This window comes from Thermobia domestica, chromosome 15 (genome assembly GCF_964235325.1).
Source record: "Thermobia domestica chromosome 15, izTheDome1.hap1.1, whole genome shotgun sequence".
NCBI classification, from domain to species: domain Eukaryota; kingdom Metazoa; phylum Arthropoda; class Insecta; order Zygentoma; family Lepismatidae; genus Thermobia; species Thermobia domestica.
Genome location: NC_137468.1, coordinates 30,312,206 through 30,332,326, shown reverse-complemented (window position 1 = coordinate 30,332,326; position 20,121 = coordinate 30,312,206). Strand labels below are relative to the sequence as shown.

The 20,121-nt window shown below is 37.8% G+C and overlaps 1 protein-coding gene across 1 annotated transcript; it reads right to left on the bottom strand.

Moving 5' to 3' along the window:
* Positions 1-1,384: 1,384 nt before the first annotated feature.
* On the bottom strand, positions 1,385-19,904 carry LOC145672158 (peptidoglycan-recognition protein SC2-like). Its single transcript, XM_081741498.1, has 3 exons — positions 19,841-19,904; positions 10,905-11,225; positions 1,385-1,685 (listed from the first exon to the last, which is right to left on the bottom strand). The coding sequence occupies exons 1-3, from the start codon at positions 19,884-19,886 to the stop codon at positions 1,501-1,503; spliced, it is 552 nt and encodes a 183-aa protein (XP_081597624.1). The 5' UTR covers positions 19,887-19,904; the 3' UTR covers positions 1,385-1,500.
* Positions 19,905-20,121: the final 217 nt, after the last annotated feature.

Below are 20,121 nucleotides of genomic sequence, written 5' to 3'. Positions count from 1 at the left end.
TACTAACGTTGAGCGTAACGAAACTAGACTCCCACACTTCACATGGAACGATTTGGAAGTAAATTGTCTCTTGTTTACCCAAACTTTCTTCCTTTTATTCGTTCATTGCTTAATTTTCTTCTTTCTTCAAATACCAGACCACGATTTTTGTTCTTGGTACTAAGTTTTTGAGAATTATATATGGCTAAGTCATTCCTCACTAGTATGAACTTTGCCGGTAACAAAGAAACGATTTGATACTAAAGTTTGACAGTTAGTACTGGTTTCACTCATATTGATGACTCATTATGTATATTTCCTGCTCCTAGAAAATCTTGTTAGCTAGTATTATGCTGACAAGGGAACATCTTATATTGATAGTAGCGTTGCCCAATCAAACAACGTGCAATCGATAGAGGAGTGAAGAAAAGTGAAAAATCCAAAGTTTTACGGTAGATACAGAGGAAAAAAGAATCTAGAATGATGTGAAGATAGCAATGCAAAAGGTACACTGACACAGAAAGAACTTCAAAATGATTAAAGTAATCAAAATGACATTTACACAACAGTATAGTAAGCAAATATTGTACCTACAGACATACTCAATAACATCATATGTAATGCAGTGTTGCCAACTGAGCAAAAAATGAAGTTTTGTTAAATGGCATGGAACACAAATTTTAATATGTACAAAATCTACTCGTAATTATGAGTAGAATCATACCTGTGAAGTCATTATGTACAGTGTTCTCAACGTTTGAAGATATGCCTATATGAATTCCTATATAAATCTCCTATGTAGAAGAGAACATCCAGTACACGATTCAAAGCTAAGCTATAGCTTGTTTAGTTCATACGTAACTCCCGCAGTAGGGGCCGCGGTGACAGTGGTAGAGCGTTCACCTCTGGTGCATGGGGTCCCGGGTTCAAACCCTGCTACCACCAAGTGAACTTTGTGGTGGACAAACACCGTGTGCGTGTGTTTCCTCGGGGTTCTCCCGTTTCCTTCCACTTTCTTCATTCCACCATTTCACTCATTTCTCATCATCACCGTCTCCTTTAGCCTACCCGGCATAACCATGGGACGTAAAACTCAAAGTTTTTTTTTTTTTTTTTTTTTTTTTGTAAATCCCTCAGTGCCTGCGAGCGAACTAGCCCTCTCCTATGAACAGTGGCTGGTCCTGTCTCAAAATTTTTCAGTCACAGCACGTATATAAGTAAAACATGGCTATCTCTACTCTTCATGCTAAAATAAATCTAGACATAACTAGGAGATACTTGAATGCGCTATTATAAGAAGTGTTCTGGGAGAAAATACAAAGGTAACTATTTATCTTTCTCATTCTCAAATAGGATATAAAAGAAATGTACGAAAATTAACCATGCAATTTAAATTATCTTTTATTCATTTCTAAACTGTAGAGCTACTGGTACAATGATAATGTTTTTGTACATCAAGTCGAGCGGTTAGCAGCCCGATGCAGTAAAATTGTGAAATTCTTCTAAAACATGACTCCTGATTCAAGGATTAGCTGTCCAATGAGGCCATGTCTGGATTTCCTTATAAAACGCGTCTCCTGGGCATTCTGTAGAAAGAGCTTGTCGATGTCCTATTAACTTGTAATTTGACTTAACGTAACCTTGATCCACGCCACATTGAATTAACGCCTTTACTGCATTCAAAGCTGCTGAGTTTGGAACTACATCTGAAAATACATTATAAAGAAACCCAATTAAGAAATTCAAGTTGCTACGTTAACGTAGGTCTGTAAATGATTTCACTTTCACAAATTTCAAAATAATGAAAAACTAGAGTCCATGAAGGGCTGTGGAATGCATATAATGTTTTTAGTTGAGTGAGTTGTGTTCCATATATCAGCTCTCGCTGCCGCAATGTTTGCCTTTCTAAGCCTTATGGTGTTAAATCGAAATCACAAATTCAGTGTCTCTATCGGGAAGCAATACTGAGACCATGCGCGCCAAATAAATAAACATAATTTGACCATATGGGAGAATAACGAAACAATAATGTAACAGTTATAATTTATCAATCTAACAATTAGAATAAAGAGATATATTGCTTATTGCTTAAAAAAAATATTCAGTCAGTTTTATGATACAGTTCATAAACGCTCTAGAGTAATCTCAAAATCCCGTTACCCTTTATATATTACATAAAAGTTAATGAATTTTTGTTCCTAATTGTTGCAGGTGCTGATATACATCTAAATTCATTACTACTGATGAGCGCAAGAGTCTTGGTCTTGCAGTTTTTGCAAGAGTCTTGCATGCAAGACCAAGACCAAGACTCTTGCGCAAGAATCTTGCACAAGTACCGACACTACTTGATTTATATATATATATATATATATATATATATATATATATATATATATATATATATATATATATATATATATATATAATGTAATCGAGAAGGAGAAGGATTTCTTGGCTTCATTAAAAATGCTGCTGGAGTGAATGTGTTCTTAGTAGTTTATGCAATCCGTGTGAGTCGATCTGCCCCTGTAGCATATAGCTACAGTATGTCGTTTTCTGGTTGTTCGGGTTTTCTGTAGATATTGCTCGTTTTCAAAGCACACAGGTGTCATCTTGCGCCATGTGAGCTTTTTTGGTGGACAAACACTGTGTGCGTGGATTTTCTCGGGGTTCTGCCGTTTCCTCCCACTTTCTTCATTCCACCATTTCATTCATTTCTCATAATTACCGTCTCCTTTAGCCTAACCGTCCTTTCCGCCGTTTCCGGCGAATTGCCGGACAAGGTAGAAAGACATTGCAAGCAATGGAGCTTTTCACATATGTGTGGCGGTCGCCGGACATTTATCCGGCGAGCAAAAACAGCCGGATCTTCCTGCTAGAATCCGGCGCGGCAGATTGCCGTGTATAGCCAAGCGGGACATTACAAGCAATGAAGCTCTTCACATATACGCGGCAAACTGCCGGACGGGTGTTGGGGAGGAAGGAAGTGTTGCCAGAAAGAGTAGAGAGTGGCTGCGATAATATGGATGCGTGTATTATACGTATATATATATATATATATATATATATATATATATATATATATATATATATATATATATATGTGTGTGTGTGTGTGTGTGTGTGTGTGTGTGGAGCGTGTTTGTGTATGTGGTTATGTTCCAGCCCAGTACACCTGGAGTAATTTTAACCAAACCTTTTACATACAATATATGGGAATAGATCACATGTAAAAACAATCGAAAACGACCGATACTACCGAAGTGTCGAATCCATAGGTCGTTGATTAAAGAGTCCAAATCAATATAAATTATTTTTTTCTATGTAATAGAAGATTATGAAATAAATGTCCGGGTAGCACTGGGCAAATGAGCTTGTAATTCTATAAATTTGTGGTGCCCCAAAATTGAAATATACACTATCAAATATTTCAGCAATATTATATATTTAGTAATAATACCTTTATGTACTTTCGCAAAGCAAGAGAGAATTCATGATGTGATATTTGATAAATATACCGTACCTTATATATTTAATAATTATCTTTAACACTTCTATGGTTGTAATTTCTTGAATAGTTCTTTGAGTACAGGGACTAGATCAGTACTTTAAAGAGACTTGAATCAATAGTCGGAACGCTTAAAAGAAAAGAATAAACCCGAAATGCTATAATAATAATAATAATAATAATAATAATAATAATAATAATAATAATAATAATAATAATAATAATAATAATAATAATAATAATAATTAATAATAATAATAATTAATAATACCTACAGATCAGCCTTGGGCTCAGTGGTTGTGTTGACTTGGGATTCTAGCAGTGGCGGATCTAGCCCGGGGCCGGGGGGCCTAGGCTTTCAGGGTGACGAAAATAATTTAAGCTATTATTTATATATTTTTGAAACTTTATAGTAAACTCATGATATACTTCTCATAGTCTGGGATCTGTTAGCCTCCCAGTTTTTACCTTCTAGATCCGCCACTGAATTCTGGGATAGATCTCAACCACCGACTATCCTGAAAGGACTTTATCCTGGTTTTCCCAGTCACAACAGGTGAATATCGGGATCGTATTTTAAATACCCAGAACCTGGCCGCTATTTTGCTCAAGTCTATCGATTGTGGAAACAGTATAGAAAAATCTCCTTCAAGATACCACTTCTGTAAAAAAAAAAAAAAGAAAAAGAAAAAAAAGAAAAAAGAAAGAAAGAAAGAAAGAAAAAGGTGAACCCATATATGTCTCTGACTTTTTTTTCTGTCTGTCTTAACAAGGCGAGTAGAAAACACTTTTTGCGTCTGTCCATTGAAACTACCACAACACGACAAAAGTCACAAGGTATTGTTTCTTCAGTTGCACAGTAACCCTGCTCGCATATTTTTCATTCACGGCAAAGCGCCGGATAATATGAAAGGGTACACTTCTCATCCGGCAAACTGCCGGAAACGGATCCGGCAAATAACTGGATAATGTGAAAGAAGCCTTACTGGCATAATCGTGGGACGTAAAACTAGATACTTCATTTCATTTCAAAGCATATTAGTGGTGGTGTTCTTACAAAACTAAGGAGAAATGTAGTATTGAACAAGGATTCGAGTGCAAGACCAAGACCAAGACTGGATGTGCAAGGCCAAGACCAAGACCACCCCGGTCTTGGTCTTGGTCTTGCATTTGCTCATCACTACCCATTACTCTCTAATGTATTACTTAGATGTTAAGGGGGCGCGGTGGCTCAGTGTTAGAGCGTTCACCTCCGGTGCTTGGAGTCCCTGGTTCGATCCCAGCTCGCGCCGTGTGGACTTTGTGGTGGACAAACACCGTGTTCGTGGGTTTTCTCGGGGTTCTCCCGTTTCCTCCCACTTTCTTCATTCCCCCATTTCACTCATCTCTCATCATCACCGTCTCCTTTAGCCTAACCGACATAAGCGTGGTACGTAAAACTTAAAGATTTCATTTTACTTAGATGTTAATGAATTGTTGCTTCTTATTGTTGTAGGTATTGATATACATCTAAATCATGGCTAATGAGTCCACTTACAAATGGAGGAACTGATCGTAATGAGCACGTGGGCTCACTAACGACCCCATGCACGAATATCAATGAAAGATATTCAGCATGATTTCACTGTAAGATTTTAGAAACCTTCCCCCTCCAAAACCAACAATTTAACGATGGGAGAAAAAGCTCTTTGCAACTGGTTGCATAAAAGGTAAGTCCCGCTCAGGACGACCACTAACACGATTGGAAATGTGTGTGGAGGCTGTATGTCTGTCAATCGTTCGCCAAAAATGTCCATTCGTAAGCGGTCACGGGAATTGCGTGTTCCATACTCGACATTACAAAAACATCTGAAGAAGGGTTTGCAATTAAAGGCATTTAAATCTTCGTTTGTAAACGAATTGAGTGATAGTAACATGAAAAAACGTCAGCAGGCATGTGAGCGAATACTCGATGTCTTTAGAACTCTTCCTTCAAGGAGGGGAATGTTTTTATCGGACGAGTGTGCAACATACTACAGTGCAAAAGCCAGAAACGTTTATTTCTGGAATTAAGAAAACACACAGTTTTATGAAGTACTTGAACACAACCTACCATATGTCGTGATCTGGACGGCAATGTCTGCAATCCACTTCGTAGGTCCATTTCTTTGACGGTGCTATGTATCATATTGTGTATCTCATCATGTTACGTGATTAGTTTATTTTATATCTGCAAGATTGGGGACTGCTCCATCGTGTATTGTTCCAGCAGGATGTAGCACCAGTCCATTAAGCTATTGCCGTTAGGGAATATCTCAATGAGGTATTTCTTGATAAACGGATTGGACGTGGTTCTGTCATTTTCCTTGCACCTTCGGAGTGGCCATCCCGAAGTCCTGATCTGTCATCTTGCGACAATGTATTATTGAGGGTTCATAAAACAGAAGATTGCTGCCATACGTTACGAGACAGTTGATGAACATAAAGATGCTGTTCGTACTTCCATCATGCCAGCAATGTTGAGGAGAATTTCACATTGTGCATGGAGGAGAATCATACTCTGTTATGAAAACATTGGTGTACACATAGACACTCTGGAATAAATAGCACAGAATAGTCATACTACCTCAATTTTTTCCTCTCCCATGATTCTACATTAATACAATTATATCATCTATGCATATGTGGACACAGCACTTTGTGATCACTCTGTACATCACTCTGTGATTTGACCTCCCGCTGGACTAGTGGCTAGCGCGGTGCACTCTGGATTCGATTCCCAGTGGGAGAGCATTAAACGAATTACGAAGGTTCTTCAGTTTCCATCATAATAATCTGTAGGTCCACGTCTCATATAGCCTCTATGTTAGAAAGAGACACTAAACTCCAATAAATATACAGACAAAACAATAGAACAGTCACTTCCAAGTGGATGCTGTGTGACGTCACTATTTCTTGTTTCCATTCTTACCATGCCACACAGAGAGAACAAGAACCCGACAGGAAACATAGCGTTGACATTACAGTCAAATAATGTGACAGGCAAACAAGGACATTGGTGACGTACTCGATGTATTTTCCAGATGCTCGTGGATCTATGACTATTTGTACAGTGGCAACACTTGTTTTATTCCATTCCATTATCTTCTCATTTCCCCTCCTTTGCTTCATCTGTTATGCCTGTCCCTTCTCTGATCGTAAAATTAAAAACCTGCTTCTACGTCATACAACAACCAGCTGGAAATGTCAGTTCTAGACTATTACGAAATCAAGATTTTGATTATTCTTCATTGTCTCATTATTTTGAAAGTTTTAAAGTTGATTGGAATTAATGTCTCTTTACAACACTAAATCTATATGAATACAGATCTAAGTCCGATTCTAAACACCGCTCGGGATTTTATCTATGGTAAGTAAGTATCCCCATTGGGCATAAGATCCGAAGCACGCGCGTTGCATACAAAGGATACTTACTGAAAGTTCTAAACTGAAAGAAGTGAAATCCTTATAGACTTCTTAACAGTGAATACCAATATTTTATCTTAATAGTATGTCCAGGATTCCAGGCAGAATAAGAATTGCGTTAAGGTGGGTTTGCAATAGATGATGTGTTTACGAGTTTTGTACAGTATATACCAAGTACAGTACATACAAACTTACAGACTATGTGCGATATTGTTCAACAAATCGTACAAATGTAAAACTTCTGTGGATCTCTGAGATCTATATTGAAGCTAAAGTATTAAAATGTTTTGTTGTTGTTGTTGTTGCTGTTTTCCTTTAAAGGAGAAGGAGATTGTCAGAATTTCTGACTTAATAAGCAAATAATTCACATGACAAAAAAGTTATCTATATTTAACTAATGCAAAAATAAATCTTAATTATCTTCAGCTAGATGAGAAAAATCGAGGGTTACAAATATGTGTGCATCCACACAAGATTAACAGTTAAAACCACATCTCCGCCATGTGCAGTCGCCCCTTGTCAGTCTGAAAGCTCAGGTAACGCACTAAGTAATGGTGTAATTGGGAATGTCAGAACTGACAAGTTGCGCCCAGGATTTTTGTAAACATTGAATTTGGTAGAGCATAAAGTACAGGACCTGACCTGGATTGCGTACAAATAAAATTGAGCATATACAAAATAAACAGATTGTGATGTCGAAGGGGCTGAAAAGGGTGAGAAGGGAGTAACTTTTAGGATTGGTTAATCTACTCGCACTTATTTGTAAATCTCGGTGTTTCCTCCTCGGTGATTCTTCCAGTGGATTGATGTCCGTCCATCCTTCTCTCTGGTCTACTGGGCGTCCAGGTAGTCGTGAGTTAAGGGTCTGCGAAACCCGGGCAGGGAAACTAACGTTGCGAATACAGCAATTTTAATCAAAATCGAAATTGCTCTTTAACGAATTATCCATCGTAGCTGATAGCTATAACGTCAGCTAAGACAAAGTGCTCTCTAGATTAGAGCAAGGTAAACTTCTCTTAACTCGGAATTGTAGCTCGTGCTCCTACATGTTGACTCGTCTCTCATACGATCCGGACTACCTCTTCCCAAAAGTCTCTCAATGGTTTTTGTTCGATGTCTCTTCCGGGTTAATATCCTGGGTCGTTGACTAATTCTTCAGTTTCGATGAAAAGTGAGTGCTCATAAATTAACCAAAGGTGAGGTGGTGATAGGAATGCTGATAGGGAAACAATGTGTCGTTTTTATTGATTAAGAAATTACATGTGTTGAAGGAATTAACAAACAGTAACAAAACTTCCTTGTAAGAAAAGTAAATGAACTTAGAAAAAAAAGAAAAGTGATTCAACTTTAAATAAACGATTATGCTTTTTACTGCATTGAATTTTAAAATAAAATGTCCCAAAGTCCGAAATAAAATGCTTCATTATGTGTTCAAATACACATATCTTCACAATATAATAAACGTAAATGGAAGTTTCTGTCTGATCGCATGAGCAATAACCACTGAACCAATTAGAATGATACCTGATCATGTTCCACGGTTTTTAAAATTTCCGTTTTAAGGGGCTGCGGAAGGTCGTAATTTATGCGAAAGATTGTGTGGTGATATATAAAAATGATCGAAAAGGATCGATATCGGTATCCAATCTATAGTTTTCGGGATAGTTGAGATGGATAGTGATGCTCTCAATATTATAAAAGTCAAAATTCATCCCTCCATCTAAGAGGTGAAGGGTGCAGTGGGAATTGTTGACATTTAAAAAATTCGAAAACGACTTATATTAGTGTTCAAGTCATACTTTTCGAGGTCGCTGTGAAGAGTAATGACGCTTCCGATGGTATTTAAGTCTAAATTCATCCTCCATTGGAGGATGTAGTGTGGGCATGGGAAGGGATGATATGTTAAAATAATTGGAAACGGCTAATATTAGTGTTCAAACCATAATTGTAGAAATCGTTGAGATGAATAGTAACAGACCCCGATACCGTTTAGGTTCAAGTTATACTCCTCGACATGGAGGTGATGGGTGAAAGTGAGCTGGTGAGTAGAAAGGGAGTGGTAGGTTGGATAGAAAGGGGGTTGAAGGTGGAGTGAAAAATAGGGTGTTAGATGAGATGAAAAGGGCCTGAGAGGTGAGGTGAAATTAGGTGAGAGGTGAGTGACATTACATATTTTTATTACTATACTTACATTGTAATGAATATCGGAGGGAAGTGAAGGGTTCAAGTATTTTCCATAAACATTCTCCGTGTTCGAGGGAGTGACTTCAGCTATTCCTTCTTTCTTCGAACTTCCAACGCTTAAGTACGCTTAAGTTTTACAGTTACTTGTTACTGAAATTATTTTCATGCAGTTAAGGTAGGTCATGTCCAGGACTGTTGTGTATTTTTTTTATTTTATTTTTTTTATGTTTTGCTAATCTTGGAACATTTAGGACGTTAACAACGAATTCATTATTTAGATCACGAGTATAATCCTGTATTTACTATTTATTCTGATGGAGTAGGGGAGTGCAACTAAGGACTGTTTTCTATAGACTCAACTAGTATTATTATTAAGGTGCATATTGAGAAAATTATTGCACAAAATGTAGGGTACATTTCACTAGTAACATCTATCATAGGGTGCCCAGATTTAGAAAAAAAAAAATTTAAAAACCGAAACACTCACCAAACCATAGATGGCCATTTTGAACTGGGCTTGCTCGGGCTAGTATTCACTTCTCTCAACTGGTCTCGCGCTCACTTCTTTCAACTGGTCTCACGCTAACTCAGCAGCACGCTCACTCCTCTCAACTGGGCTCGCGCTCACTCAGCATCACGGTCACTTCTCTGAACTGGGCTCGCGCTTACTTCTTTCAACTGGTCTCGCGCTTACTTCTCTTAACTGGTCTCGCGCTTACTTCTCTCATCTGAGCTCGCGCTCACTTCTTTCAATTGGTCTCGCGCTCAATCCTCTCAACTGGGCTTGTGCTCACTTCTTTCAACTGGGCTCACGCTCACTCCTTTCAACTGGGCTCACGCTCACTCCTTTCAACTGGGCTCGTGCTCACTTCCTTCAACTGCGCTCGTGCTCACTTCTTTCAAGTTGTCTCGCGCTGACTATCGAGCTCACTCCTCTCAACTGCGCTCGCGCTCACTCAGCATCGTGCTCACTTCTCTAACTGGGCTCGGGCTCATTTCTCTCGACTGGACTCGCGCTCACTAATTTCAATTGGGCTCGCGCTCACTCGCGCTCGAGCTCATATATTTTATTTGAGCTTGCGCTCACTTACGCTCGGGCTCATTTCCCTCAGTTGGGCTCCCGCTCACTCGGGCTCGCTCTCAATTATGGAGTCCGAGCCCAGTTAGTCATGCTAATGATAAAGTCTAGCTTTTCAAAATAGCCAATTTTTTTATTTATTAAACCCTTATTCCAATTTTAGTTTTTACATTACTGTTTAACACTTAACAGGAACTACGATTAAACGCATTTATTGTCTCTTGAATGTTGTTTGTATTTTTTGATCACCGAATGTCTTGTAGAAACATTTAGTCTTTCCTCAAACCACTGTAGAAATTACTAGTCTACTACGTAACTACGAGCCAAAAACGGGACTTTTTTTTAAAAAAAAAGGGGGGGAGACATTCTCCGAACGCCGGACGACTTTCTCTCTCAAAAATAAATAAATAAATTTGGGCGTCTGATCCCCCTAATCTATTATCTTACAAAAAGAGATTAATGTTTAAGAAATTCATTTACATAACCGCGAAATCTATTACTATAGAAATAATATAAACAGTATGTGTGACTGGAATATAAGCTGCCGTAAGAGAAGTAGCACACACTATATACACTTCAACATTTTACTGTACATATACTATTCTAAGGCATTTTTAAAACAAACTGTCAGTGAATTCACTAGCCTACGCATTTCTCACCGAACAGAAACTATAGCTACATACTACTATGGAATGTAAGGATTATACTTACTCATAAAATTGCCAATAACACAAATTCCTATGCTTTGACTGTTGTAACCAGGAGCATGAGCGCCCACTTTATTCCAGCCTCTTCCTTCGTAAATGTTCCCATCTTCTCCAACGACGAAACTGTATCCAATGTCGGCCCAACCGTTGCCGTCCATGTGCCAATCCTGATATGACTGTACAATAGAGGTACAGGCTGATTGGGTGAAGCATGCATTACTAGCTCCATGGTGAATTACTGTGTATGGCACAGGGACGCTCTGATATGATACACTCTTTGGAGGACGGGCGCCCCATTCTGCGCGGGAAATGATCTTTGGGCAAGCTAAAGACGATAAAGAAAGCATTAGAATCAATAATGCTTGAACAAGAAGCGTTACTCGATCTTTTTTTCTACTACTAGAGTCACAATGTATCTAGTACTTCGGGATTATCCCGCCTTTAAAGATCAAAAGCGTGTTGATCATATCACTCAAGAAGTTTCTCTTGACCTTGATTTCATTATGCAAATGTGACGTCATGATTTCATACGTTTATTTCCTGGAATGGGATGCTAGTGCAGTGCAGATGTGTTCCAATCTTGCCTAATGGCTTGTCATCCATGAATTTCTACAAGATAATACTTTCTGCTATTTTATCCGAGATGGAATTCACAACCTACCTAAGCAACACAATATCACCAAACGAAGCATAATTTGAGGCTAGTTTCAGTTGCAAGTAGGGATGCGCCGAGTAGACATGTTTTGTATAATAATAATAATAATAAGAAGAAGAAGATTAATAATAATAATACCCAGTTATGCACCGAGGGTAAGGGAGACGGTGAAGTTGAGATGGATGGTAATGATGGACTAAAGTGGGAGGAAACGGGAGAACTTCGAGAAAACCCACACACACGGTGTTTTTATACCACAAAACTCTCTTGGTGGGAGCTGGGATCCAAGCTGAGATACCACTCGACAGAGGCAAGCGCTGTGCCACTGAGCTACGGTGACCTTTTTGTGAAATTCGAGACGAGACGAAACTGCTCGTAAAGTGACTCGTCTGATCTCGAATGTCTCGAAAAAACAGTATTTTTTTAAAAAAAACATCGAAATAAGTATTACTCAGAAAAAAGCTAATAGTCTTGTAACCAATAACCAGCTAATTTGAAAGAGCAGAGAATAGGGGAGATCGTTGTACCAAGAGCATAGTGTACCTTGAACCATTTCCAATATCTCGGAAGGTGTTGCTTTTTGGTGATCCAATACCGAAGTATAGTCTTCTTCGATGTGCAATTGTCCACCAGTGCGAGTCTGGATGTGTTTGAGAAACTGCTGTTTATGTGAGGAGAGAAAAATAATTTTCTATGGTCAAAGTAAAATTTTCAGTGTTAAGTTGAATGTGTGTCGACTGTGAATAAATAGACTAGGATTAATTTGAATATTGTCATCGGGTGCCTCATCCATTGGTAAGTAAAATATTGGTGAAGTTCTGAGTCTTAGCTGTATTGTAGCGTTTAGGTAGCCATCTTTGTTGAAATGTAGATGCTCATGTACCTTGGGCCAAACCTACGTCGTGTACCATGGACCAAATTGATCGTGGTTCATGGTACAAGAGGTTACAAGATAATTTCTTATTTTAATTTCAAAAAGACTTGTTGCCACAAAGATGCACCGTAGCAAATCTGGAAAGAAGAGAGATTCTGCGGATCCAACTGCCTTACGAAATGCGCTTGAAGCTATTCATTCCAATGATCCAAATAAGAAGATATCCTATTGAGAAGCATCGAAAGTGTTTAATTTGAGCCGTTCTACTCTTACCTGACATTTACATAGATTTAAAAACAGTAAAGAGAAAAAATTCAAATATAAAGTGAATTATGCAGTGAAGAAAGTTTATACAGAAGCCGAAGGAGAAAGTCTTGTAAATTATATTCAAACTATTGCGAAAATGCAATATGGGCTAACCAAGAAACGTGTTAGAGTACTTGCATATAAATTTGCTAAAGTGAATGAGAAGAAGTATCTAGCAACATGGGAAGAAAATCAAATAGCCGGAGAAGATTGGATGCATGCGTTTCTTAAAAGACAGTCCACAAAACTTTCGATAAGGAAACCCGAAGCAACTAACCTAAGTCGGGGTATCAGCTTTAATCGCCATAATTTTCAATGTTTTTTTTTACCAATATCAAAGACGTTCACAATAGATTTGGTCCCATTCGTCCCGAGAAGATCTGGAACTTGGATGAAACTGGGCTCAGCAGTGCCCAAGGACAGTCCAAAATAGTTGCCCCTAAAGGTGTCAAGCAGGTCGGTTGTGTAACATCAGGAGAAAGAGGTAACCTGGTCACTATGATCACGGCCGTCAACGCATTTGGAAATTCAATTCCACCAATGTTAATTTTCCCCCGGGTACACTTCAAGGACAGAATGTTATTTGGCAGTCCCCCAGGAAGTATTGGAGCCGCCAGTGTATCAGGATGGTCCAATGAAGAAATCTTTCTAAAGTTTTTTGATCATTTTCTTACCTTCGTCAACTGTTCAAACGAAAACAGGATTTTGTTAATTTTAGACAATCATGAAACTCATCTTTCTCCAGAATGTTTAGATAAGGCTTCAGCTGCTAATGTAGTGATGGTAACATTCCCACCACACACTTCTCATAAGTTACAACCTTTAGATATTTCTGTTTATGGGCCACTGAAGACATTTTATAATCAGTCTGTTGATGAGTGGATGTATAACAATAAAGGGAAAACATATTATATATATACAGTTGCAGAGGCGCTGGGAATAGCATTTCCTAGGGCATTTACACCAATCAACATATTATCCGGCTTTCGAAAGTCAGGGATATATCCACTAGACACGGGTGTTTTCAGTGACGACGATTTCCTGAGTTCATACGTCACAGATCAAGTTACATAAACGCAGCCATCAGAAGAGGTTACAATTGGTCTGGAGAATGAAAATGAGAAAATTGTGCACAAAGCTTTCAGTTTGGATGTTTGGATGTTAATCCAGAGATTAACATTTGGATGAATCAACTGCTGGGACATCAAATGCACAAGACTACAATATTGAATCGGGCACACCTGAGGCCAACAAGAGAAAAGAACTTAGGAAAACTGTCACTCTAGAAGAAATCCAGCCGTTTCCAAAGGCTCCAGAAGGAAAAGCCAGTGTTACAAGGAAGAGAAGAAAGACTATCATAGCGACCGACACGTCCGAGAAACAGGCTATAAAGGAGCAAAAACAGAAGAAACGCGTGAAGAAAAGAGCAGAATATGAAAAAAAATCAAAACTCTATCAAAGTGGCCAGAAATTTAGGGGATATTTTCAAAACGAAGTCTGACAAACTTAGCAAGAAGGGCTCTAGTCATAAGACACACCATAGCGCAGAAGGAATGATGAAGAGAAGAAAAGCAATGGAGACGCAATCATCAACATCATCTGAGAGTGAAGATGAATCTACATTTTCTCTTGTGCCTACAGATGATGAAGATAGTGCAGAGGAAGAATGCCTATATTGTTGCAGTTCGAAAGAGACTGATTGTAGTGGACAAGACTGGTGTAGGTGCATTAAGTGTGGACGGTGGACTCACTATTTATGTGCTGGGGTAGCAGGTCATGAGTGGAAAACTTATGTTTGTGACTTTTGTACATCAAACTAAGGTAAACTTTGTTTTGTTTAATGTTCGAAGAAAAAACTTCGTTTGAAAAATATAATAAATAAATTAATGTGTTAAATATAAGTTCGTTAAATACAGGTCGTGAGTGGAAAACTTATGTTTGTGACTTTTGATTTGTATCTACGTCGTTTCTCAACAGCAAGGTTATAAAGAATGTTTGTGACTTATGTACATCAAACAAAGTTAAATTATGAATTATGTTCAAAGAAAACTTTGTTTGAAAAATATAATAAATAACTTATTGTGTTAAATGCATTATTTTCTTTTCATTGAACCTTCTTTTTAGTTTGGCCCAAGGTACAGGACGGCCGTCCCAAGGTACATGAGCATATTGTACCATGATCCATTATGCAGAGTAATTTATATTTTGTTATGAAAATTTTGTAAGGTGTGATTTGCGATTACTTCCAAGGTAGATAGATTCAAGAAAGATTGGAGATTTAATTGACCTCGAAAAACTTGCATATATGATGTTAGGAACGACGTCATTTCAATTATTTTGAAAAGTGGCTCAAGGTACAACGATCTCCCCTACCTAAATAGTAGTAGTTAACCGTTCGAAATTAAGCTTTGTTAATGTAAAAATAATGAGGTTTTAGATATGTTAAACTAGTAATGCGCGTCAGATTGGCAGAAATAAAATAACAATAGGTTTTATCTGGTACTTGATAGTGGGTTTCATATACAGTATAAAAATAAAATATATTTTAGAATAAAATCTATCAATTACTTCATATTGGGAACGAATGGCGTATTTTTAACGCCATTAAAATGAGTTTTTGAGGATTTTCTCACATGAGAATTTATCCTCAAGCCAGGGGTAAAAATGAGGGGGAACGCGGGGGACGTCGTTCCTCCACTTCCAGAAAATATCTACGGCGTCCCTCCACTTTCTAAAAAATTACAATGGGCAAAGATAGGCACGGGAGACGATGTGGCGATATGCGTCCCCTTACCTTTCTGATCCACTTTTACTCCTGCCTCAAGCACGTCTTTTAGCTTAGCTTGATATGACCTATTGATTGTATATCTTACATTTGAACAATATTACACAAAACTTGAAGTCTAACGGTAAGAGTTGGTCATAATGTTGTGCTATTTCATTAACCACACTGTATACTGTGATATTGCTCGTGGTATCATGAAACGTTTGCTGTGGGTATTAATTTCATCTTAATAAGTGATTATCGCACAGGACTAGCTCGGGAGAGTAATGCTCCCGGAAGTAGAAACGAGAAACACAGTTCTGATTGGTTAGCGTTATCCACTTCTTGCCACGTTGCATACAAATAGCTAACAACAAACGCTTGCTGTTGTCGGCCTCAGTGGCCGAGTGGGCTAGCGCTATATGCTAGTAATAAAATCCTCTTTTGGCGCGAGTTCAAACCCCGCCCGAGGAAAGTTTTTTATTTATTTTTTTTTACATTTTTAGAACACTTATTAAATTAAAATAATATGAAAATAATACTTAAAAAAGTGATTTATTTATTTTTATGCAGATAAGTAGTTGTAGTACTTGTGCCCTTGTACTCAATGATATAGGGTCGTTTTGTTCCCCTTGTACTTCATGATATAAATTTTGTGACCAACTTAAAACAACTGGCTAGGATAGCGCGTAAAACAGCTGTCTAGAGTAGCGCGCGGAAAAACGTACTTCCGGGAGTATTACTCTCCCGAGCGGGTCGTTATCGCACAGCATCGATTTTGAGGTTTATTTTTTTCTCTCTCGATTTTCTCCAAAATTACGAAAGAGCATTTATATACTCACGTATATAATTGTGTTTAGCGCAAAGAGGTGTATGAAGTGAACATTTTTTTAACCGATATCAAAAAGAGATTCTCAACTTCCCGTTTTGTATACTATTCTTTACACTTTGAAATAAAATTCTTGTTATTTAATATATTTCCTTGTGCTATAGACAGATTTTATGCTACCGCCTGTGTATAATTTGCCTAATCGTTTCAGTTTGGTTTCAGCTGTGAGTGCTGAAAAACTGACTTTACTAACTTTCGGCAGCTTATAGTTCTGAAAAAAAGACGCACTTTCTAACCACTGTTTATTAGATAAAGAATAATCTTCCGAAAGAATAATCCCACGCCGTATTTATCCACGGCTCCAGGGGTAAAAGTGGATCTGAAAAGGTAGGGGGACGCATGACGTCAAGCCGTCCCCCTTGCCTATCTTTGCCCATTGAAATTTTTGGAAGCAGGGGGACGTCAAAGATATTTTGTGGAAGTGGAGAACGAGGTACCCCCGCGTCCCCCCTCACTTTTACTCCTGCACAGTTCTAGTTAAGCTATAGACATTTCAATTGTTATGTTTGTCTTCTTGGATTTTGATTGGTTCTTGGGAGTTCAATGTTATTGTTTAACCCGATGCGTGGTCTTGCAGCTTAACATGGGTACCACATCACGTAAGAAGGAATCCGTTCTCCTGGACAGAAGGAAAGAAATACCACAATTTCACCACAATGAATACCAAATCCCTTTCGGGGCTTTATCTTACTGGCAAGCAGTTTCCAAAGCCACCTGTTCAATGAAAGGTACGAAACTATATGTGCCACATCAGTGCACTTCCCGTAATACCGGGGCACAACTCAGTTAATGTGACACAACAGGAAGGGAAATCAATCAAAATCGAGTGAGCAGTAAATGAAGAGTTTCGCAATGTGAATGATGTATTTCTATGACATCTTGAGTGGTTGGACGCAGGTCATACGCAAAATTCTAGCAAGGTATTATTCAACTGAAACGCCGAAATACACAAATATAACTGGACGTCTTGCAGTAATATCAACACCTAGAATTGTGACTGAGATGCGCCAAATGTTCACATATATATTCCTAAAGACCGTTGACCGTTCCTTAACAATCTCCTTTACGATGGAGTAGGACTTCTCTTAGTACCGTTATCCACCATTGTTAGAATAATTAAGAGTAAGACGTAAACAACGTTTGACTCCTAGAGTGACAATATTAACGCCTAGAAAAAAGAATTATTAGATATCACACGGTTTTCTTTCTTATGATTTGTTCACTAATACGATGACTACCTAAACCTAACCAAGCAATAGAGCAGTTAGTTACGGAATCCATGACAAAGTTATCAGTGTGATCATTATTTCATTAGAAACTTAGTCATAAATCATTTTTATAGTATCTTAAACCTTTCAGGGAGAACAGCAGTTTGAAATAGAAAGATACGCTTAACTATAAAGATTTCTTAATACTTTGCTTTTCATGTTGGTAAACGAATTGCTAGTAATCCACCGCCTTATGCAGAGTCGTTTTGACACATGATTAGCGTCATACTAAAGGCCTGACTACTGCAGGAAACATATGTTAGTCGATTTCTTTAGTATTTCACTAATCAAACGTCAGAACAAATCTGTATAAGGCCCCCAATCTTTACACTAAATATGAAGGCTATTTAACATTCGTTGTGCTGTTTTTTTTTGTTTTTTTTTTTTTAATGAGAACCTCGTTTTGCTTGCATCATTTATTGCCGTCTGTGATCTTGCGCTGTTTGACCACCACTAGCAATTTCGTACTAGATCTAGTACCTTTTATAATAATTTAGTGTTTTAGTACGTTAACCAACAAATCTAGTACTTTTCTCCTGCTCTTCTTTCCTCATAAATATAGTTGGGAGAGAAAAAAGAAATCTCATGAAAATTTGGCAATGCACGAAAATTTCACTGCTCCTGGTAACTTTTTTCTTCCTTTTTTTATCATTGGTATGTATAAGAGCGGAATGGGACATACGTGCCGTCCGGTCGCCTCCTCCAATTAATAAATGACCACAGTAAACAATATTACATATTTGGTGATCCGTTTAAACAGTAGGCAATCAAGGAATTAAAACTCGATATTCTCAATAAGACCATTTTATGATATTTCTTGTTTTCTCCCGACAGCCTCTATATTTGTCATACTTGTGTTACTTTAGAGCAAGAATGCAAATAAGCAACGAAATTTTACTAGCCCAAGAAAAAAAAGTTACTAGCCCACACCCCACAATAGAAATCATTTACTTACCTTCGGTATTTTGATAATGATATTAAAACTCGCCCGCCCGGGAGAGTGGTTATTTGCATCCCTGCTTTAGTGGTTTTACAAATTTTAATTGAGTTCTAATACGACAATTAAGCAGAGATTCATCCAGGATTTTTAGTTTGGGAGTTAAGTCAAAATTGGGAGGGTGTAAGTGGTTTGCACGGTTTGTACCGAATTTTGACTGTAAAAAATAAAACGAATTTTGACTGTAAGTTGGGAGTTCTTTCAAGAAGTGGGGTCACTCTCTCATTCACAGAGAAGGAGAAGTGCCGTAAACGTTCTAATAAGATATTAATATCGTAAAATGTCACAAATAGGGTAAAACGGGAACAGATACAATTTTAGTACTTTTCCCCCAGATCTAGTACTATTTTCTGCATAGGATAGTACGAAATATTTTGCTGGGTTGTCACACTGGCGCTCAAGGTCTAATCCGACACATTTAGCCTTGACTATTAACTATTAACTATTACTACTCTATTAACCTTGACACTTAGGAGAACTTCAGGAACAGTCTGATACTCTCGCCAATGCATGCACTATTTTACAAGAAGACCAAATGTTTCCATTCAAAATATTAGATAAATTCTTTCACAAATTCACATTAACACAAGGTGACCAGAATTTTCACTTGCGAAAACGGGACGCATACGAATCGGCTACGGGGGGGGGGGAATCTGACTTGGGACTCAGCAGTGTTCTCAATTTACAAAATACACAATAAGAGTGATAACACACCGTTCCTAACTTTACGTGTACCACACAACAAATAATGGTTTCCGATTGCAAGTTCTACCCAACAATTCTTTTAACTAGTTGAACACTCAGAATTCCCACTCAATTCCCACTTGAACCACGAACACTCAATTCCCATTTAAAAATTCAGAAGTACTACACGGCTGAACCTTGGCAACGAGTGTTGGTACGGAAGAGAATAGAATTTGCACTGACGATTTATTTTTGAATAATAATTACGGGACAGCTAGGTCATTTTTACTTAAAAACGGGACATATAGCCGTCCCGTTCGAGAATAACAAAAAAACGGGACAACGGTTGGAAAAAGGGACTGTACCGGCTAAAACGGGACGTCTGGTCACCTTGCATTAACACATTAAATAAAATGTATAGTTGATATATTTAAAAGGTATAGTTAAATATTGTATAGTATAGTATAGTTAAATTGTATAGTTAAATAAAATGATATGTATACCTGCTGAAGCAGAACCAACTAGAAAAAGGATTCCTATTAGAAGCATGATCGTAATTTGCAATGAAATCGGAGATTCGATGAGTTTTTAGCATCAAGATACCTCAAGAGCTTATTTTATATAATCGATATAAGATTCTTATCAATTGTTGTTGTTGTGTCATTAGCTTGAAAGTCAATAACACTATTTAATTTTAGACCAAGGATACTGAATTAAGATAAACGAAATAAAAGGCCAATTGATATTGACAATTGATTTGCAACTTTATCAGATTTATTTACGT

Bases quoted from the DNA above. Each gene is read 5' to 3' on its own strand.
- LOC145672158 (XM_081741498.1), bottom strand. From the start codon at position 19,886: ATGCTTCTAATAGGAATCCTTTTTCTAGTTGGTTCTGCTTCAGCAG. The intron at 11,226-19,840 runs GTATACATATCA...TATCGTCTTTAG, and splicing joins AGTTGGTTCTGCTTCAGCAG to CTTGCCCAAAGATCATTTCC. The intron at 1,686-10,904 runs GTAAGTATAATC...ATGTATTTTCAG, and splicing joins TGTTATTGGCAATTTTATGA to ATGTAGTTCCAAACTCAGCA.